This window comes from Corylus avellana, chromosome ca1 (genome assembly GCF_901000735.1).
Source record: "Corylus avellana chromosome ca1, CavTom2PMs-1.0".
Taxonomy (NCBI): domain Eukaryota; kingdom Viridiplantae; phylum Streptophyta; class Magnoliopsida; order Fagales; family Betulaceae; genus Corylus; species Corylus avellana.
This window is the reverse complement of record NC_081541.1, coordinates 30,552,160-30,573,738: the sequence shown is the minus strand read 5'-3', so window position 1 is coordinate 30,573,738 and position 21,579 is coordinate 30,552,160. Positions and strand designations below refer to the sequence as shown.

Sequence of the window (21,579 nt, the reverse complement as noted above, 5' to 3'; positions counted from 1 at the left end):
AACTCAAGAGTTAAGAGTTACAAGAACTTAAGAGACAAGAGTTACAAATGATAAATTAACTTTATTGTTGTTAGTGTAAAAGTAGAAAAGATTTGTAACGTTTATATTCTTTATCTATAAATAAGAGTATTGTATATAATCAAAAATATCAAGGAAAAATGTAGCCATAAAAAGGCTTTGATGTGTGGAGGTAGTCATAGGCCAAACCACCTTAATTCTTTGAATGTCTGTTCCTTGTTCTGGTCTCCCTTCCCTAAATTATAAGTTCTAACAGCAATCAATCTGGAATCAAATTCAAGCGCGGTAAGATGGCCCCCATCATATTGTTTGGAAGTTTGAACCAGTGAAACTAGTTTTTGGTATTTTCGTGAGAACCTGCTTTTTAGTGTTGTCGTAGAAAATATGCCTTGAGAAAGGATGATAGAAAGAGCGAAAGATATTGTACAATTTATCGTAACGTTGAAATATCAATTCAGCCATGGTTAACAATGGAGAAAGAAAAAAGAATTCTAACATATTTAATTATTATTATTATTATTATTTAGTTTATGTGTAACTATTTCTTTTTTTGTTCTTTTATTTCATATTTTTGAGATAGCATTATTTGGGTTAAATACCTTTGACCCCCTATGGTTTAGCAATACACCGTTCTTCCTTTTTTTGTTTTTGTTTTTTTGCAATACAGCGAGTGAAAAAATGTCATAGTTTGTAGTTTCCATTTGATATCAAAAAATCAATTAACGAAACATAAATTGTGGTGGTTTCTAATTTTGCAATGAGAATCCTTACACAAGTCTGATTAGCTGCATTAGGTCTTATTGATGCCATAATGAAGCTGGGTCAGACTTTAGAGAATGAATTCTTCACTCCTAAAGCTATTTCTCTTCTCAGACACTGTGCGGCGCAAGAGGGAAAATAAGGGTAGGGTTTTCCTAATCATACTGTACATACATTCACTATAGAAAAACACGTCATTAACCCTTGATGTTGATTTAGCCATTTCATGATCTTTAACCCTTGGATTGAAAGGCAAAATCAACCCAAGGACCCTTTGTTTGTGAGACCTACCTTTGGAGCATTGAGTAGGCTAGTTTTATGGCGCTTTGCACCCATCTCTAAAGCCAATGGACCATATGGGTTCGGCCCCAATTTCCTCATTTCTCTTCTATTCTCCCAACTCCTCCCAAGCTCCATCACACCTCTTTTCTAACACTGTTGGGGATAAAATCCCCCTTGGCTCCCATTCAATCTGCCCCCAAAGATAATCAAGTCCGCAATAGAAGAAGAACAAAAGATTGAGAACTCAACCGTTAAGTGAGGTTGTACACAATACTATGATGAAATTTATGGATTGGAAAGGCTTACATCTTAATTATGAGAGTGGATAAGGGTGCTTAGCATGTAGACATGTTTTCTATGTGAGAAATGTTAGAGGTACTATTTTACAAATAGAAACTTATTAAACTAATGTGTAACTCATTTGTTGGAGAAAGACAAAACAATTAATTAAGATGAATATAACGAGTACCAATGATTTAATGAATGAGTTACACATTAGTTTAATAAACCTTTGTTAGTAAAAAAGTTGGTACTCTTAATATTTCTCATTCTATATATAAGCCTCATCCAGCTTTTTTATTTATTTATTTTTATTTTTATTTTTAATTTTTTTTTTCTACTCTCATCAGTCTTGTCTTTCAACTATGAAACTATCTTCAATCAATATACATATATTTTTAGCTTTGAAAATGTCTTTTGCTTAAAAAAAAAAAAAAAAAACACAATTACCCTTTCTTTTCCTAGCTAGGGTTCCAAAGTTACAAGAGTCTGAATAGTAAACTGTTGAAATATGATGCACTTTTATATCATGACACTTTCTTACACTTCTTGTGAGTTCTGAGATTTGGGTATCTTGATGTTAATAACTTGGCCTCTCAAGAGCAAGAATTTATCCTCAAATTAAGTTGAGATTTAACTTCAAACTGGTCGGAATTTTGGCCAAGTAGTATCACACACTGCACATCGTAAAGTCATTTTAAGGACTGGCGCATCATGGACAAAGGAAAACAAAAGAGAATCAGAAAGAAAAAAGATTTTCAACAATTTGTATAAACCCTTATCAATATAAAGATTAGGGTGTTCCACGACAGAAAAGAAACATACCTTTTCCTTCAAGAAAACAAACAAACAAACAAAAAGAAGTGATTTCTCAATCATGTGACCAGAGACCGGATTCTGAGCTCTATACAACATATCAAAAGCTCATTGTGCATATAAATCATACATGAATCACAATCCCACCCTCCCTGCGTGAAGCATATCGCATCTGAATCCATTTTAGATCAAACGCACGGCATCTTTGTGAAGAAAAAAAAACACATGCCGTGGTGGATATTTATACGAAGCAGCCAGGTTGTGAGCCACTCCTGTGGCTGAATGCTACAATGACAGATTGCCGGTTGATAGGTTCAACTGTTCCTCTTAGCTAATCTTTGGTAACCCATCTTCGGCCTCTAACCTGATACCCACCATAGCTTTGATCGCTACTGCTTTCTCCCCCACTTTCTCCACTAGTATATCCTGATTTTCGACGGTGCTTCTTTCCCCTTGTGACCCCACTGTCACTCATGCTCCCAGTTAAAAGCGGGTCATCTATCCCACGGATCACCCTCCGTGCAGGCGATGATGTGGAAATGTAACTGTCATCTTTTGTTTTTCTTCCATCCTTGTCATGCCTCTTAATGTTTTGAGAGATCTCGTGTAACTTCTCGCTGAACCTTGTGATCCCCTTCTCCATAGGCTCCACTGCTTGGGTTACTGTGAACCTCACATCTTTCACAATCTGTGTAAGAGGCAAACAACGGATTCAGTACTGAAAATAAAAAGGGAAATAATATAACAATACACTCGGCAAGATTTATTCAGCACACGCCACATGCATTCACACAAGGTTTAACTTGAAAGGCCATTGGTGAAGAGAATATACCATGACCTCTAAAAGGGAAACTAAATCTATCTTCCCCAATGTTCTTTAGTTTCTACCAATGTAAACACATAAAGCTTTTGCTTTCTTTATTATTCAAAGGATGGCTGTTAAAAAAGGGGTAGCCTCCCCACCACCCCCAAACCTGAGGGAAAGCAGGAGTCGATCCAAAGTCTCTTATATGATACCAATCAGCTTTTATAACAGCTTTCCAGTTTTTCTTTTTCCTCAAATACGAAAAAGTATCTTTCCAAAATCATTTGCTATCATTACCATCACAAGTAATGCCTCCATCAAAACCATCACAAATTCACCCCACTCACTATATTGGTTAGGGTTGCACGCGGACGGCTATTAACCGCAACTATCCACTATTTGCATATGCGGATGTAGTTAGCAAAAACCACTATCCACATATGTAAATGCGGATAGGGATTTTAGAGTATGCAGATGCGGTAAATAACCGTATCCGCATACCCCTTATATATAACATATATGATATATATAATAAATTCACCAAACCAAAAAGACGTTGTTTTGGATTTAGTATAGGGTTGCTATGACGCTAAGGCTTAAAAAAACACTAAAATAGGCTCAAACTATTTTCAAAATCGTTTAAAATAGGCCCTAATAGAGAATCAAAGAAGGCCCAAAAGGCCCATTACCTAATATGCGGATGGCAAATAATAACTGCATTCAATAATCGCAATAACCGAGCGGATGCAGATACCTAAAAGTGATAACCACATCCGCATGTACAGCCCTAAATCTTTGGTGAATGTAACCACCTGATCACAAAACTCATCTTCTCAAATGACACAGCTATCTTACAATCAATGCCTTCAACATATATGATTCCATCTAATAACTATTTAATATCTAATTAGTTATAATTGTTTACAGACTTACCAAAAAAGTTATATTTGGCTACAGTACAATAAATACTAAACCTGTAAGAATTCAAGCTCTCAAACTCTTTTTTTAATCAGTAATGATTAGCTCCAGATGTGCAATACAATCAGATTGTACCATTAGTAAGATAAGAGAAACTTACATGTCCCCCACCACCAATAACAACATCCCGAACACTTTCTCTTATAGTCATTCCACTCTTGACTTCAATGTCAGGTTGCGGAAGGCGTAGCTTTGTGGGGCGTTCACTGTCTCTAACCTCGTCAGGATCCAAAGGACAGTCAACAGATGCATAGTCTCCAAGAACTGAAACACTTCCAGTGAAGCGGTCCCCCATTAGCTCATAAGGTTTTGCAGGAAATACGTACAGGTGAACAATGGAAGCAATGCCCATCTGCGCTGGATGAATATATAGACCTGTTAAACTTAAATATTTTTTAATAAGAATTATAGCAATCACAAATAGACTTTTGGGAGAAATATGAAGATCGACAATAGTTAAATAGGATTGTGCAACAAAACCTTGACACATACATTGCATTCCAACCTGACAAAACACACATACCTGGCAACACATACTTGACAGTAAAATTTTCAATAATTTTTTTTTTTTTTTTTGGATTAAGTAATTGGTTCCAAGGGGAGGAGGGAATGAGAGATTCAAACTGGTAACCACGCCTCATGGGGCGTAGTCCTCAGCCAATTGAGCTACCCTTGAGGTAAAATTTTCAATAAATTCAACTGTTAATAGTTACAATGATGCACAAGAGACAGAATACAAAAGGCCAAAAGGATCACTTCGAATATCCTCTAGGCAGTAAAACAAATGGTCAATCCATCTGGACCTGAATTTAAGATATCTTATCCATTGCTTAAAACTATTCAAGTACTTCTTGCAGGACTCATTTCAGCATAATCCAAAATGATACAAACTGGTTGAGGTTCAAAGGATAAGGTCCTTTCTGTTGAGTACAAGAATAATATTTCATAGTACAATATTATATCGAAATCTGAACACAAAGGCTATATAGTCCTAGCAAGACCAAATAAATATAACATTCTCAGAATCAATGGTAGATCCCATGAACTAACAAATGAGAAAAAAAAATGTATAATACAGGAATTGTTGTGCCATAAGTCAAATAAATAAAACAAGAACTATTAGCAATAATCTGGTATCAATTAATTAAACTAACATGCCAACGGTCCTGGGGAAGAAGTTTCCAGTATTAAGACAATCCAACCAGGAGTCACAACTATCTTTCATGAACATATTCCTTTAAAGGAAATATATAAATAGGGCTGCTTTATAGCAACTAAAATCAATTGCCAAAGAAATAAAGAAGCCAGTGGAAGACAATGTACCTCTATACAAATGATGAAATCTTGAACACTTGACTTAAACTGGAAAGCTTGAGCTATAGGACTTTTGAACAAACCAAGGGAATAGAGAATAGCAATCGCCACACCTTGCCACCAAGTCAAGAATACAATTGATTTAAATGTCAGAAACTTAGCCAATGGCTTTATGTGTGCCAATTCATCCTTTGTAACAGTATAAAATTGAACAAGACAGTACAAAGCCCATGACTGACTGAAATTTAGAATCACTGCCATGTAAGGGTACCTACAACAACAACAACAACCAAAAATAAAGGAAAATAAAAGACTGGTACCATGAGATATAGCATCAGATACGTTGTCTACAAGTTAAGATTATCAATTCTATTGTAAGAACAACAACATCCACAGCATGTTGGGAAGAAAGTAAAATGGGGAAAAAACAAAAGCAAAATGTCAAGACCACACAACACCATATGCACATTGTTTAACAAGTAAAACAAGATCCCCTCAAGTCATAACTTAAGTCAAACCTATAGCAATTTTAGTGGCATCAAAAAGCAACACAACGCAGTTGAGAACACTGAACTCCACCCTCATGCAACTTCCTCTGATTAAATGGCCAATGACCTCTCAATTTATTTACTAAATAATGAGAGAACTCGTTATGCTACCACCGCTTGGTCATGACACTTGGTTACTTTTTCAATTCTGTATCAACCGTAAAATTTGTTCTAATGGGCAATATTTATCAAAGGTTTCTAATAGTACTAAGACAACTGAGTTCAATCATCTCTAATTACAGAATAAGAGTGTAAATTAACTTTGACCAGTCACAAAAAGTCATTTGAAAAAAACTAAAAAATGTATGAAATAAAAAGATGAAGGTGACAGAATTGCAAGCAGCTGCTTAGTAACTCAGCAAAATAGTACTCACCGTTGTTTAAAAATTGTTTAGTTGCAAACTCAGAACACCCAAACCCAAAAATGATGCTCATTTACATGAGTTGCCATCAAAGGTGTCATTTAAAATTTTTTCCCAGAATTCTTCAAAACATTATTAGATTGAGGAAAAATAGATTCCAAAGATGCAATATACAAACACAACAGAAAAATTCCACAGGGAATACCTGCTGAGGACGCATTCTATCTCAATATACCTACCTAGTAAGCAAACAATAATCATCAAGTTGATGTATGGGAAATGCAAGAGAATTAATGTGTGACGGTTTTCGGAACTAAGTTCGTACACATAAAAGTGAGGATGCATAATTAGCAACAAATGAATTTACCACTGGAAAAACAAGTAAAAATTAATTAGCAACATGCATAATCAGCAAGTATGAATTAAAAATTTTAAACAAAATTATAAAGCAATTACCCACGCAAAGGTTACTAAATGTGAGGAATGATACAGAAACCAACATATTCAGCAAACACAGACTTTAGAACACCTTACCCACATCCCCATTTGAATTCTCCTTCACAATAAACGTCAAAGGCTTCAAGGATTACTGCTAAAAGAGCAGTTAGAGACTTTATTATCATCTGTTAGGGAAAAAATAATTTGATTTTGTTTAACACGAATGAAAGGAACTGAAGAATAACAACTATCAACAAGAGATAAGTGAAAGAAAAACATACATATTGAACAATTCCAATTTTGATAACTTGGTAAAACCACTGGCCTAGTTTCCATGGCTTCAAGAAAAAGTTCATTGGAAAAGGATGCTTCACGGTTCCTCTTTCAGAACTGTGTTCTAATAGTGGAATCTTAGAACTTGCACGTCCTTCTCTTTCCATAAATTCAATGGCCCTCTCTTCCCCACCTTGAAAGGAGGAAAACAAAACAACAACAACAATAGGTTCTACAATTACAATCAGGGAGGCATAATGTCGAATGACCAAGAATTTGAAGATAGAAACTAAGATCTGGAAATTTCAGCAAGAGTTGAGCGAAGAATAAGGATACCCACTAGAATGAAAGTAAAACAACAAAGTGTGGCACCAAGGGATCTAGAATTACCAAAACCTCCACTGAAAGAATGGCCTAAAAATTCAGATATAAATTCTATATATCGATAAAAGCTCTTGAAAAAGACATACCCAAGCATGCAATAAGGTATCTTCCAAAGCAATACATGGCAAAGGATTCATAGCAATCCCGTAGTATCTCACAATCAACACTAATCGATGGGTTCACCAATGATACAAACTGTTAAGAATAACCCAAGTTAGAAAAGGTGAAAACAATATGCCAGCAAAACAAGGCCTTTTCAAATAGTGTTATGAAACAGGGAGAAAACTATCTTCATAAATTAAATAATAATAATAATAATAAATCCCTAAAAGATAAACTTGAGCCTAAAAAGAAAAGGGAAAATGCAAAATCAGTCCATGTGATTTACTTAATTTGCAATTAGCTTCCTGTGGTATCAAAATGAACTCCAAGGTTCCTAAGGTATGCCAAAAAATATTTACTCCTTACATTCAAACTTTGTCCACTAACTTAACAGATTTCGATAGTGTGACATGTCAGAGCTAATCAAATTATGGTACGTGTCATATCTAAATCAGTATCATACTACTAGAATTTGTTAAGTCAATGGACGAAATTTGATTGTAGGAAGTATATTTTTTTTTTGGCATATGTCAGGGACCTCTGAGGAGTTCATTTTGATACCACATGGAGCTAATTGTAAATCAGGTAAATCATAGGGACTGATTTTCCATTTTTCCCAAAAAACAATGACTAATCTAAACTCAGAAAGAAATCAACAACAAGAGCTGCAGATTAATCGATAAACATAAAGAGAAATGAAGTAAAAAAGAACTGGCTGAACCTCTAAATTGGAATATGACAACACTATTGCACAAAAGGTACATCTATTTGAACATATAACTTGTACACAGATATTCATTATAAGATGCCATATTGCTTTAGTAGAAGAACTCACTGATTCTATTGCATAGCATGGAACCATTAGGATGACTCCAATCAAAAATTTTTGCTCCTGGGAAGTCAGGCAAACCAAATTAAGATAATTTGCCAACTATGTAATACATAAAGGTAATATAATAAGAAAGTCCAACACTAATAGAGAGAACCTCAGGATTCTTGTACGATGAAAGGTGCTCAAATAGAAGGTATATCGAAAGCACTAGAGTGACAATTACAAGGAAACCAGCAAGTACAGTTGCCCATATAGGTGCTGTGTAGGCCAACAGGGTTACCAGATTGAGATAAGTTGTCATCTTCATCAACTATATCAACTTCTAACCAGCCTATACTCTCAGATATAGCCAGCATAATGGTACTATATCCCACGTAACTGCATAAGGTGATGAATCAACCAAGCCAAATCAGATGCAGACCTGTCAGCATGCATAATGAATGATAAGAAAATTCCAAGAGTCGGAAACTAAAGATTAAACAAAAAGGAAAAGCACTGTCTAATGTATCATTTCTACGCGCATCCCCTGTGACCAGGCTCTGCTTTTTTTGTCATTCAAACCTACATTTCTACTTATGCTTTCACTGTCAAAACTAATTCAAACCCCTGTACATATGAAGTACACCCCTCAAGAGCTAGAAAAAAAAATTAAGAAAATCAAAGAAACACCTTTTAACTCAGCAACGCTGGCTTCAAAAATAATGTACCACTGAAAACAAATTTCAAAGACCAATTTGTTAACAAAATAAGCTCAGAGACATTGCTCTGCGTACTCCTATTCATCCATGCCATTAATCCACCAAGATAACAAAAAAATGCACGAAATTCGAAATCGTTTCCCGTACGAGGATGCAAGCAATTAGATATAGAGCTATAAGCGGAAAATAGAGATATCGATTAGGTGTCGATGCCGTACGGCAATTCACCGAATAAGAATTTCAATCAATTGCTATAAGCGATTTGTGGAGGACGGACCCCTTGAAGTGGTCATACCTTCCTTTTTCTGTTTTTCTTTTATTCTACTCTGAATTCCGTTAATAAGAACTGCGGTTCTTACCATCTGGTATCAGAACAGTACTTTCTTGGGATGTTTCGCTGTGCAGTGCCGTGTGACGGTGGGAGGATTGCGGTGCCGTGTGTGTTGCTGATGTGCGGCAGTGGGCTATTGCTCAGTCGTTACCTGTAGTGCGGCGTGTGGTGATTGGGTTTCCCAGACCGTGTGTGGATCTCCGTCGACGCGTGCGGTAGGAGAGCGGCGCTACTGCGGTGGTTCAGTAGTGCGGTGTTGCAGTGATGCTCCTGGGGAGTGCTAGTGACGGGCTGAACGGCGTGCGTTGCAGCTCCAGTGGCGCGGTGGATGCTGTTTCTCCGGTGACCGGCTGCGAGGTGAGGAGCGTGGCGGTGTGCAGCCGTGTCGCTGCAATTTTGGGGTTGTGAATTTGTGAGTCGTGTGTTTGGTGTGTTTTTTTTTGTTTTTTTGTTTTGGAAGAAGAGGGCTGTTTGGTTGTAGCACTTGGGGGAGTTCTTATTCCAGTAGACAGGTATTCTCTTATTCCCTATTGGTGTTAGAACTTATAGCTGCTTGGTAGCAAGTTTAAGATAACCCTTATTCCATTTTACTGTGTTATTGTTGTTCCTTCACTCGTAGTAGAGAACATGATATTACCTACATAAGGTAATATGCCATGACTTTCCGTAACAATGTCGCACTAGACAAGGCTTCATTGGAATCGAGTGTTCATCTTTCACTCGTACTCAAATGAGACAACTTGATATTACCGACTTTCTGTAACACTATTGCAATAGACAAGGCTTCATTGGAATCGAGTATAGATTTGAAATTTGTTGAATAGTTGAGGGGATTGATAGAAGATTCTGTTCCAAGAACGGTTGAATGAGGAATATACAGTCATAGATTGAACTCCATGTTAAAGAAAAATCAAGAGTGAGTAGAAATCTGATCGTGAAGAGGGAAAGAAGCTAGATGAGACAAAAATCAAGAATCACCAAAAATTCAATTTTGAAGGGGCCAAAATAGTAGGGAGCTCCAAGTATGAAAATTTGAGTTCTCATGCTAGGATGATGGAGGTCCCTCATAATGGGTATATAAAGTGAAGCAATTCTTTAAGTATCACCACACACATAATGATTTAAAGGTGAAGATAACATTGATTAGCTTTTAATGAAATGTTATACAGAATATATAGTGATTTGATTGGTCGGTGGTTTGCTGTAGAGAGCCAACATGAGATGAATTTGTAGAAGGATTCATTCTTTGATTTGGTCCTTCAACATATGACAATGTGGAAGGAGAGCTCGCGAAAATTCGACAGACATCCATTGTGAGTGAATATCAAAGTCACTTTGAGCGCCTTTGTCAGAAAAACAATTTGTGAGAACTTCCATTGAAGGACTTTGGTAAGAAATTCAACGAGAAGTCAAGGCTTAACGACCGAGAACAATCGAATTTACATTTTCAATTGCAAGAATACAAGAAGAAAGGCTTGGCAAGGAAAACTGTAATGCTCCGAATCCGACTCGAAAACCTCGTGTTACCTTATTGGCACAAGAAGAGCTCAAGCAACAGTCGGTTAAAAGACTTGTTGGCATTGTGATGAGAAGTGACATTGGGGACTTCATTGCAAGCAAGGAAGATTGTTAATGATTGAACCTATGGAAGAACCAACTCACTTAGAAATTGATGGCAGGTAGTCTGAGTTTGACAATGAAGAATTTGAGAATGCAAAAGATCGAATTGACTCACTTAGAAATTGATAGAAGGGAGTTTCAGTCTGCGGAAAAGAATCTGAGAATGCAATAGTTTATGCATTAGCCGGCTAATCAAACCCCCCGTTAACAAATATCTCAAATGGACACAAGTAATACAAACAATTTTCTTGAATGGAGACATTGCCAAAATAATTTTGATTCCGATGGTGCTCTGTGACCAATTCAAGGTAAAGTTCGCAAACGGAAGAACCTGGACTTGTCAAGGTGAGTGCTCGAGAGCAAAGCTATTAGTGCAAGATCAAGGATTGCGAGGCAATTTTTTTTATGTTTACCACAAGGTGATTATGAAGTAGTGTTGGAAATTAAGTGGCTGAAAACTACGAGAGACGTACTCTGGAATTTCTCAAAATTAACTATGAAGTTCACATTGAATGGGGAAAAGGTAACTTTCCAACGTTAAGCACGGAGAAAATGTTACTACTATTAGCAACCACCCAAATGGAGTCTCAAAAAGGAACAACAGGAACATTTACTGCAATTGAAGCATCGGGAGGCGAAGGTGAATAAAAGAAAAAAGCCAGAGATAGAATAACTTTTGAAGGAGTTCGAAGATATATTTTCAGAACACAATAAATCCATCTCCTCCTAATAAATCCATTATGTTTATGTAGAGACTCAAGGAACACGTAGAATTTCAACAATTTCCTCAACAATTTAAACCTCATACATAAAACACATAATATCCATGTCTAGAAATAAAGCGTACAATAATTTATGCTAGGGCACTCAATATCAACCAAGAAGCATTTTGCGTCAAAGTTCAGATACAATTGTATAGCTTTCTCTTGAATAAACTCCTAAAGAATACACTAGTTAAAAATGCAACAAGATGAATGTTATAACTCCTAGCAATAACTTCATGCAGTAACCTCGTCGTCGTCATTGAGCTGCAAACAACAGGCAAAATTTTCTCAGAAATTTGAATCTCACACTAATTTAGTGGAAATTCAGTCAAGCGCCATGGCATTGGCTCCAGGGCCACAACTTCAGTTTATATAACAGCCCGTAGCTCTCCAGTGAGGAGGGCAAAATCCTGGTGCTGTGACAAGATGGAAGGCACTCTAGCTGCTTCTACTCTTGATGCCAAGCCATTGCTACTTGATGCTATGTGTTGCTTAACGGCATGGAGTACTGTCTGCAGGATTTGCAGGGGATCCCCATGGCTGACAATCAAGATTGCGCATCTGCAGAAATAACATTGTTGGGTCATGCACACTAGGAACACTGAGGCAAACATTGAAAGCTAAGGCTTACTTTTGTTCATTGTCACTCAAAAGAATAGGGTATCAATGCAGCTTGGTAAGCTGTTTTCATCTATATAATTATCTTTCAGGAGCAGGAAATAAGAAAATGAGATGACGGTATGGACCCCAAGGAAAATAAATTGATTTGTTGTCTCCTACTTCACATTTGAAGTAAGAACCTCATTTTCATTCTTAATCTTAGGGCGAGTTTGGCCCTGCAATTTCACAAGCTAAAAGTGTGTTTTTAAATGAAATTGAAGAAAGTGTTCTGTTTGGAAGTAAATTTTTTTAAAAAATAGCAGTTAATGAGAACAAAAAATCCACATTTTCAAACCATAGGCAAGGGGGTGTATATTTAAAAAATGCACGATTTTATAGACTAAACTATGATTTTATTAAAAACTTAACTCCGTTTTTGAAAATCACATTTTTATTAGTTATGTTTTGAAATCATTTCTTTTTTCTTCATATTGCACATTTTGAAATCACTAAACCAAATGGTTACTTATCATGTCTTGATGGGCCAATTGACATGCATCAACTCTCATTTTGAAAAGGGCTTCTGGGATTGTAACTATTAACCTCATATCTATTATTTTGTCTCTGCTTTGCCACTTTGTTTGTTGATTTGCTACACAAATTTTAATGGACTGATAGTTATTCCAAGGGACTATGGAACATTTCTAGCGGGTAGGTAGCCTTGCAAGAGAGTGACGGGGAGCTTCTAGCAAAGAGAATGCTGAAAGAATTATTCATCTTGGCAAGTAGGATGCTTGTAGAATTATTATTGATAGAATATTGAGATAGATGAATGCCATCTGAAAACATGAAAATCATGCGAGTAATGCAAACATGGATGAATATAATAATTACCCTTGAAATTCTGACTCCATAATCGCTATAGCATTTGCAAGTCTAGAAGCAACATCATCAACACTTTCTCCACCTTCTGGCCGCATAAACGGATCTTTTGCATCAAGAGCCCATATCTCTGCATACTGTTAGGAAAGGAACAACAGAGATCTAAGAAATCCGTAAATTGCAAATGGCATTGAAAAGTATATATGTTAGTATTGGGCTTATGCATACTGTAGACTAAAACAAAATACTGATCCAACTCCAGCTTTCAGTTATATTTCTGTGTATATATATATATATATTTGCTAAGTTGCTATATAGTTGATCATAAATGCCAGAACTAAATCCCTCTGTCTGCCATCTTTATCTCCACTCCTTCGGCAAAACCTATATTAAGCACCACTAACTGTCACTTACTTTATCATGTGACATAAGTTCAAATGAAGGACCAAAGAAGCGTTCTCGAAGATCTTCCATCACCTGTCCAGCAAAATCTATATGATCAGTGAGAAGAAAATTAAAAGTGCAGGGGTGAGAAAGCTTGTTAAATTTTTTATGAGCCAAATTAGTCGGTTAGAAAAATTCTAGAACTTTTTCTTATAATAAGTATTTGGACCGTAGACCTGCCACGAACCCCGCCCAACACTACCACCTGAGCAATGGCCCATGGGCAACTCTATGTTAAAGATACCAGGAGTAAAATTTCATAATGTCAGACGATATCTTGCATTTATGTTCAGCACATACTAAACTGACCTAGATAAATATATCTATATGAGGGCGAAATAGCTACCTTACATTGAGGACCTTCAAACGGAAGATTCAACATAGATGCAACAACTTTAGCAGTGTGAGTTGTTCGTGAAAATGGAGAGTAACAAATGCGGACATTTTCAAGTGGTGTGTTACTTTCCTTCAGTGCCTGCGCATATAACTCTTCAAATTTATATTTGATTCCTTTTTTTCTTCAAAGAATTACGCTGTAGGGGGATAGAATGGGTAGATCAAACAATAAACAAATTTGTAAGGGTCCACAAAATAAATCTTACTATGCCAATGCCTTGGACCTAGTTAGAAGCCATATCTTTATCTTTATTTATCAACAGCTATATTCAGTTACACTCAATATAGGACTAAGCATGAGTGATTAGAGGACTATAATCTCTCTCACTCCAATCCTGACATTAGAGAAACTGTCTTACGCTCTAGTATCGCCAAGTCACATGATGTCATATAACATTACTAGATTTACTCTTACATCATTTGTTACTACTTAAGGATATGCTAGTCACATATGTAGATAATCCAAAAGAACTAGGTAAAGTGAGGCTCATCATAATAGCTTATTTGGATTGACCTAAATGCCTTTGCAATTCAATCCAAAATACACAGTTGAGGATATATTGTAGTCATATGTTAAGTTCCACATCAAGAGTGTACTAGGTCAATATAGGTATACGCACATTATAAAGCATCTCAATCGTCACTGCTAATCCTTGGACATTGTCAAGTGAAAGTAACTAGTGTGTATCTCTAGATCATGGCAATCTGTTTTTTCAAGCTTACTTATTTCCCTATAGCAAGTGCATTGCACTAATACTAGACATACAGAAAAAATAAAAAAATAAAAAATTAGGGAAGCTTGCAGAAAGTCAATTCCCAACTCCAATGTATAGGAAAAACGCATATTCTGTGTTCTTCAGCAATTCAGGGTTTTGTTCCATACTAAGCTAGTACAAGTTATTCCAGAAGCAGTTCAAGTCTAATGTTGTTATTTCTAATCTTGTCACTCATACAGCTGAATAAGCTTAGTACACTTACTGTACTCTCGTTCACATAGCTAATCAAACTCATAATCCCTGTACATAGATGTTGATCTGATTTGAGTTGCTAAATTTCACAGATAATCCCTGGCTGCAAACCTTGCCTCATCTTCAAGCTTCTCCTTCATAATCCTTGAAGGTGATTCCTTGTTGACTATCCTTGCCATAAACAAGCCTCATTGTTTCTCGGATTGGACATGCACCTCTTATCTACAACTCCATCTGGCAGCTATCTCATTTTCAGGGTTGAACTACTTTGAAGTTATCAAGAAGTGCAAACTCCCATGTACACCATGTTGCAAAATGGATTGCTTCCCATCTAGTGTTTGGAAACGTTCCAACAAATTCCCCCATTCTTTCCTCTATTTAGAATTAGAAGCGGAAAGGAACCCCCTCTTTTATAATTGTTCCCTTTCCCTCTTTGAAGGAAGAAAAGAAAATCATTCCTATCCAGTGGTCCTAAGGATCAAATGTGAGCCAAATCTAGATTACTTCAAGCAACCGGTCAAATTATACAAGCTTAAACATCAAGAGACATAAGCATCATACATGAGAATGATTCAAGAAAGTTTTATCGATTAGTCATAGAAAATACACTCAAAGACATATTTATGACCAAATCAGCCATTAAACCAATAACCTATAGGATACTTTGGAACCTAAGAAATTTATAGAACGGCCATTGCAGTTGCTTCATATTGGATGACAGGCCGAATGGAGCATGATATGGATAAAAGCTAGACTTCAAACAGGAAATCTTGAACTACAAACAACTACCTTTAGAAATAACTCTCCAGCCAACTCTGCTTGCTGAACACCTTCAGATGCCAATTGAAATTCTGCACGCGTACCATTTTCCTGTTAGGATGCCAGCACCGGTTAATAACTTGAGGCAGACTCCAAACTCTCTGGACAAATGTAACTTCAAAGATCATATTGCCAGAAAATATGTCCTAAGATCTAAGAACACCGCTAATAAAAACCAGTCATGGCCACAAAAATCTACTTTTATCAAGAGATAACAAAATTTACTGTGCCTTAATTCTAAATACATGGAGCGAACTAAACCAATGCTTTTATCATATATAAAAGCTTTTTCCTTTATATAAAAAATGAAAAACTTTAAATATTGAAAACAAATTTCTCGAAAAACCCAATTGAGCAATACCAATTTAAATGTAACACAAAATGCGAACCCCAAAATTTACGTGAGATTACCATCTTTAAAATACACAAATTATTGCAATTACGAGCTGAGTAATAAGCAAAACCATGGAGGAGCTGTGGAAAAACTAAAGACACTTTGTACAAGAAAAAGAAAAAATATATGAAAATCGAAAGAGACGAACCATGGAGGAGACAATAAGGCCTCTCTCGTTTGGAATGCTCTTGCCGTGCCTCAGAATCCAGTATCTGTTGCGTACAAACGACGTCGTCTCCATGTCCGATCCCAACGGTTCCTTCACTCACTCGCACCGTCATTTGTAAATTGTGCCTGGACATAAATATCAGTCTATTCTGACCAGTTCCTCATTTTATGACGTGGCAAGCTATTATTGGCCATGTGACGGCACTGTAAAAAGCTGATTGCAGAGGAACGTATTTCTACATCAAACACCTCCATGGTTTGATCCGAGACCTCAAAAAAAATTGAAGAGCTCAGAAAATTATTTTACTTACGAAGAAACCAAAAATCACTCACCCGGAACAGAGTTTCACGGCCATGGCTCTCAACCTCCGTCAAAAGCAAACAGGTATCTCTCTCTCTCTCTCTCCGTCTGGATCTTGTTCTTGCTTTAGATCGAAAACCCATTTCGTTTTTCTGGTTTTTGGCTAATATTCGCCTTATTTTATCCTTCATTTTGCATGGTTTGAGTAAGAAAAACAAACTGAAATGGAATATTTCTATAAAATTATTGAATTCCGGTATGGAATTTTGGCTGAGAATGATATTCTCACAATTAAACAATAACCCATTTGTTATGGGTGTGAATTTAGTGCGTATGTATGCGTTATTGAATTTCGATCTCTGTAACTTTTTTTTTTTTTTTCCTCTTCAGAATGTATTACCCGAATGTTGAATCTAAACCAACCCGTGAACGCAACGGGTACTGCAAACGAAGAGGTTTACAAGATCTTAATCTATGATAAGTTTTGCCAAAACATCCTATCACCATTGATCCGCGTCAAGGACCTTCGAAAACACGGCGTGACCCTCTACTTTCTGATTGATAAGGATCGAAAACCGGTCCACGACGTGCCAGCCGTGTATTTTGTCCAACCGAATCAAGCGAACATTCAGCGGATCATGGCCGACACGTCCCGCTCGCTCTATGATAGCTTCCACCTTAATTTCTCGTCCTCTATTCCCCGCCCGCTGCTCGAAGATCTTGCATCTGGGACATTGAGTTCGGATTCGATCCAACGGATTTCAAAGGTGCACGATCAGTATTTGGAGTTTGTGACATTGGAGGATGGTTTGTTTTCGTTGGCACAGAAGTCTACTTATGTGCAATTGAATGATCCGTCGGCAGGGGATCGAGAGATTGAGGAGATTGTGGAGAGGATTGTCAGTGGGTTGTTTTGTGTTTTGGCTACACTAGCTGTGGTGCCAATAATTAGGTGCCCTCGTGGTGGGCCTGCTGAGATGGTTGCTTCCGCATTGGATCAGAGATTGCGAGACCATTTGTTGTCGAAGAATAATTTGTTTACAGAAGGTGGGAGTTTCGTGAGCTCTTTTCAGCGGCCAATTTTGTGTATATTTGATAGGAATTTCGAGTTAGCAGTAGGGATACAGCATGATTTTAGGTATCGGCCGCTTGTTCACGATGTTCTCGGATTGAGGCTGAATAGGTTGAGTGTGCAGGGTGAAAAGGGTGGGATGAGGTCGTATGAGTTGGATAGTTCGGACCCTTTCTGGGTGGCAAATGGGTCGTTAGAATTTCCTGAAGTTGCAGTGGAGATTGAGACTCAATTGAATAAATATAAGAAAGATGTTGATGAGGTGAACAGGAGGACTGGTGGGACTGACGGCGCTGAGTTTGATGGGACAGACTTGACGGGGAACACAAAGCATTTGATGAATGCAGTGAACTCTCTGCCTGAGTTGACAGAGCGGAAGCAGGTGATAGATAAGCACACCAATATTGCTACTGTTTTGTTGGGTGAGATCAAGGAGAGGTTGCTTGATTCTTATGCGAAAAAGGAGAATGACATGCTGGTCAGAGGAAGCATTGACCGTAATGAGCTCCTTGGTCTGCTCAAAGGGAAAGGGACGAAGATGGATAAGCTGCGGTTTGCTATCATGTATCTGATCTCTTCGGAAAGCATTAATCAGTCAGAAGTGGAATCAGTGGAAGCAGCACTCAGGGAGTCCGAGGTTGATACTAGTGCATTTCAGTATGTGAAAAAATTGAAGTCGTTGAATGCCTCAATGGCATCAGCAAATTCAGCTAGCAGAAACAACATAGTTGACTGGGCTGAGAAAATCTATGCTGTGACAGCAGGTGTGAAGAATCTCTTATCTAGTGATAGGCAACTGGCATTGACAAGGACGGTGGAACTCTTGATAGAAGGGAGGCCAAATCCTGAAATTGATGGTTACCTTGTATTTGATCCTCGTGCTCCCAAGTCAAGTTCCGGTAGTAGTCATTTGAGAGGACCATTTAAGGAAGCTATTGTGTTTATGATTGGTGGTGGTAATTATGTTGAGTACGGGAGCTTGCAAGAACTTGCACAGCGGCAGCAGCCTGTCAAGCATGTTATATATGGAACAACAGAAATTCTCACAGGAGCAGAGTTTGTTGAGCAGCTTGCACTTCTGGGGCATAAGATGGGACTTGGAACTAATGTCGCTGCTTCATCTCATTAATACGTACAGGTTTTAAATGCTCTTCGAAGCTTGTCGTCTGGCAGTTTATCCATGGTAGAGGAGGTACTGTGGGAAGCTAAGACACAATATGGGCAATTGAATATAGATTTCAAGCTGAATATCTCAGAACTGATGCAGAGATTGTTGAGGGGTGCATTTCTTTCTTGATTCCGAGGCATGCATGCTGGTTTTCGAATAGAGTTGAACGACTGTGTTTGACAATCTCTCGAAGTATGCCTTTTTATTTTTCGTCATAGTGAGTAGGTTTCAACCATTGAAAAGCTATATTTGTCTTTATTAAAGTTTCTTTGGTTAGAAAATTTTCCTGTTTCCATTGTTCTTCACTACTTGAAAATTAAACTTTTGAGAAACGTATGTTAATGCTCCATACTAATATGAGTGCTATTCACTTCCCAGTGTAATTTTTTTTCACTATCTATGTTGATTGGAAATTTTTTAGAAGAATAATATCTGTTCTGCAATTTAATAAGTTAAATTACTTATTTTACTTACCAAAAAAAAAAAAAAAGTTAAATTTGTTGGCGCTTATTCGTTTCTATTGGTCAGTAGTTAAATGTAATTTGACCAGAGCTTATGTACGTAGCCCGAACCACTTGTTCTCAATTCAATGGATTCACTAACTTTCATTGGCTTGGTTTAAGGCTTTGCACTCTCCGTCTTTTGAAAACTATTATCTTGTTTAGGACTGGTTTATGTAGAGGTAAGACAGTCAGTTAATCCTGACTTACTGTTCTTGGTAGTGTTAATAATCATGTACATGGGTGAAAATAATTGAGCTGATAGCTGGTTGATGAGTTACTGTCCTTTCTCATCATCTTCCAATATTAGATGGTTGGAGAGGCTGTTTTACCAGCATAACTAGTGATGAAAGTTTTCTGATTCATCTATTGACAATGTTTGTAGTTTCTGACAATAATCTGCCATTAAATTCGTATCTATGGCAGGAAATTTAGTTGGAGTTTGGGTCTTCTAGCTGGTAACTCCCTCTCTTGGTGTAGATATAGGGGTTCCTATTCAAATTAAAGCCACTTTGTTGGAGAGCCATTAAACCTGCAACATTGAGTGGATACTGTTTATCCTAATCTATTCCTGCTATGTTGTAGCTATTGCATTCCTAATTTCTGTGTGTATGCTACTTTTTTCTGCTGAGAGGTTGGGCTGTTTCATTATGGTTGGTTTGTGATCGACCCTGTGCCCAGAAGTCGCCGTGCAATTTCTCATGAAAATTCTTTGATTCTTGTCAAGAATTATGTGAATCATCACCACTTGGACCTCACTTTTTATTTTTTTATTTTTTACTGTAATGGAGTCTAGTGAACCGCAGTTTAAGACATTAAGCAGCAAACCTTTCTAAAGTAGACATTCCATCATTCAATTTGCTTAATGCTTCTCTTTCATTTTAAGTTAGAGGGCTCTCTAGGCTTGGTGTTCTGTTACTGGTGGCTGAGGCAGCCTTCATATTCCCAACCTGAGTGCTTTTGCCCTAATGATGGAAATCTGTTATATTTTTTCCTCCATCTCGGATTGCTGAGTTTTAGATCCTTTGCTCATTCTTACAGTCGTTTCCTTTATTTTCTAATCCTAAGTTGTGGGTGCCTATGACTTTTAGAGTGCTGCAAAAGCTATGCTGGTAACAGCTTGGATTTTTGTTTTTTCAATTCATGTTGCAAAAATTCTACACTATATTTTAGAATTAGATCTAGATCTAGTTGTTCATGCTCAGATCTACTTGTCTCGGCCTGCTTCTCCACTTTCCAATGCTTTTACGCCGATCAACCAACAGAGTCTTGCGTGCTGGAGCGTGTTTCTCACGCGCCGACGTGTGGATCTCATGTGCTAAGTCGTGTCTTTCCGAGGACGTCTACAATGTCGTGCTCATCCGCTACTACTTATGGTGGGGTTTTGTTGTTTTTAGTTTTTTGCTTTGATTTATTTTTTGTTCTTTTTGTCCTGGCTTTTGGGTTGAGGACATGAGTTGACTCCTGACCTTTGGGCTTAGGAGGATTAGATCGGTGTTGGGGATTATTTCTCACGGCCGGAAAATAAGTTTTGAGAATTTGGGTTACCCATGTCTTAGATCTAGTCTGCCTAGAGCAAATATGTTTCATAACTAAAGTTATAGCAGAAGGTGATGTCATAGATAGAATTCGGTTGTAAGAATTTTCTGATTGTGTTTATGATTTTGTAATTTCATAACATTTAGCTATGTTTTATCAAAACTTTATGCTTTGTGATGTAAGAGCTTTAATACTTTTGATCTTTTATCAATAAATTTTGAAAGATTCATGTTAAAAAAAGAAGAAGAAGAAGATAACCTTACTGTGACCAATAGAGAATCCTGATTCTGTAAAAGATGTGAAGCAAAAGAAAATCTAAAGCCTTAATTAAGAGTTAAGTGAACTTTTATTATATTTTATAGGGGTGAAAAGACGGTTACAGTTAGTGGTTATTGGCTAAAATCACTAACTGTAACCCCTTAGGTGGTTAGTAAAATTCACTAACCGCCTCCACTAACCGGCTAGGCGGTTAATAATCTTAGTAACTGCTAACCGCTTTTTTAAAAAAAAACATTTAAATTTTTTTTTTAAAAAAAAAGGACGCCGTTTTTATGGTAATACGCTAATATCTTACTACATACGACATCATTTTTAAATTTTTATGCATTCTTATATATATATATATAAACACAAAACGAACGTCGTTTCATATATATATATATATATATATATATATATATATATATATATATCAGTTTTTCCAAAACCTAAAACCAAAAATTATA

General features: G+C 37.0%; 3 protein-coding genes across 5 annotated transcripts; 1 reads left to right on the top strand and 2 right to left on the bottom strand.

Annotated features, from left to right (window-relative positions):
- Window positions 1–2,079: 2,079 nt before the first annotated feature.
- On the bottom strand, window positions 2,080–9,663 carry LOC132166960 (protein LAZ1-like). 2 transcript variants are annotated; one of them, XM_059577825.1, is made up of 9 exons: window positions 9,248–9,663; window positions 8,345–8,611; window positions 8,194–8,250; window positions 7,343–7,451; window positions 6,881–7,065; window positions 6,696–6,784; window positions 5,261–5,522; window positions 4,038–4,289; window positions 2,080–2,842 (listed from the first exon to the last, which is right to left on the bottom strand). In XM_059577825.1, the coding sequence occupies exons 2-9, from the start codon at window positions 8,495–8,497 to the stop codon at window positions 2,486–2,488; spliced, it is 1,464 nt and encodes a 487-aa protein (XP_059433808.1). In that variant the 5' UTR covers window positions 8,498–8,611; window positions 9,248–9,663; the 3' UTR covers window positions 2,080–2,485. The 2 variants fall into 2 exon arrangements, with proteins under 2 accessions (XP_059433808.1, XP_059433809.1); XM_059577826.1 differs by having other exon boundaries at window positions 8,345–8,568.
- Window positions 9,664–11,628: 1,965 nt separating this feature from the next.
- LOC132190465 (uncharacterized) lies at window positions 11,629–16,381 on the bottom strand. Of its 2 annotated transcripts, XM_059605468.1 has the most exons (6): window positions 16,255–16,381; window positions 15,683–15,763; window positions 13,876–14,004; window positions 13,500–13,562; window positions 13,098–13,222; window positions 11,629–12,164 (listed from the first exon to the last, which is right to left on the bottom strand). In XM_059605468.1, the coding sequence occupies exons 1-6, from the start codon at window positions 16,345–16,347 to the stop codon at window positions 11,972–11,974; spliced, it is 684 nt and encodes a 227-aa protein (XP_059461451.1). In that variant the 5' UTR covers window positions 16,348–16,381; the 3' UTR covers window positions 11,629–11,971. The 2 variants fall into 2 exon arrangements, with proteins under 2 accessions (XP_059461451.1, XP_059461458.1); XM_059605475.1 differs by lacking the exon at window positions 13,876–14,004.
- Window positions 16,382–16,553: 172 nt separating this feature from the next.
- Window positions 16,554–19,208, top strand: LOC132167274 (SEC1 family transport protein SLY1-like). The gene is made up of 2 exons (XM_059578189.1): window positions 16,554–16,659; window positions 16,966–19,208. The coding sequence occupies exons 1-2, from the start codon at window positions 16,629–16,631 to the stop codon at window positions 18,774–18,776; spliced, it is 1,842 nt and encodes a 613-aa protein (XP_059434172.1). The 5' UTR covers window positions 16,554–16,628; the 3' UTR covers window positions 18,777–19,208.
- The last annotated feature ends 2,371 nt before the right edge of the window (window positions 19,209–21,579 follow it).

Coding starts and splice junctions, on each gene's coding strand:
- LOC132167274 (XM_059578189.1), top strand. CDS start 16,629: ATGGCTCTCAACCTCCGTCAAAAGCAAACAG. Junction 16,660..16,965: donor CCTCCGTCAAAAGCAAACAG/GTATCTCTCTCT, acceptor TTTCCTCTTCAG/AATGTATTACCCGAATGTTG.
- LOC132190465 (XM_059605468.1), bottom strand. CDS start 16,347: ATGGAGACGACGTCGTTTGTACGCAACAGATACTGGATTCTGAGGCAC. Junction 13,223..13,499: donor AACTTATGTCACATGATAAA/GTAAGTGACAGT, acceptor CTTTCCTAACAG/TATGCAGAGATATGGGCTCT. Junction 12,165..13,097: donor ATGGAGTCAGAATTTCAAGG/GTAATTATTATA, acceptor TTATTTCTGCAG/ATGCGCAATCTTGATTGTCA.
- LOC132166960 (XM_059577825.1), bottom strand. CDS start 8,497: ATGAAGATGACAACTTATCTCAATCTGGTAACCCTGTTGGCCTACACA. Junction 8,251..8,344: donor CATCGTACAAGAATCCTGAG/GTTCTCTCTATT, acceptor CTGACTTCCCAG/GAGCAAAAATTTTTGATTGG. Junction 4,290..5,260: donor ATTTCATCATTTGTATAGAG/GTACATTGTCTT, acceptor CATCCAGCGCAG/ATGGGCATTGCTTCCATTGT.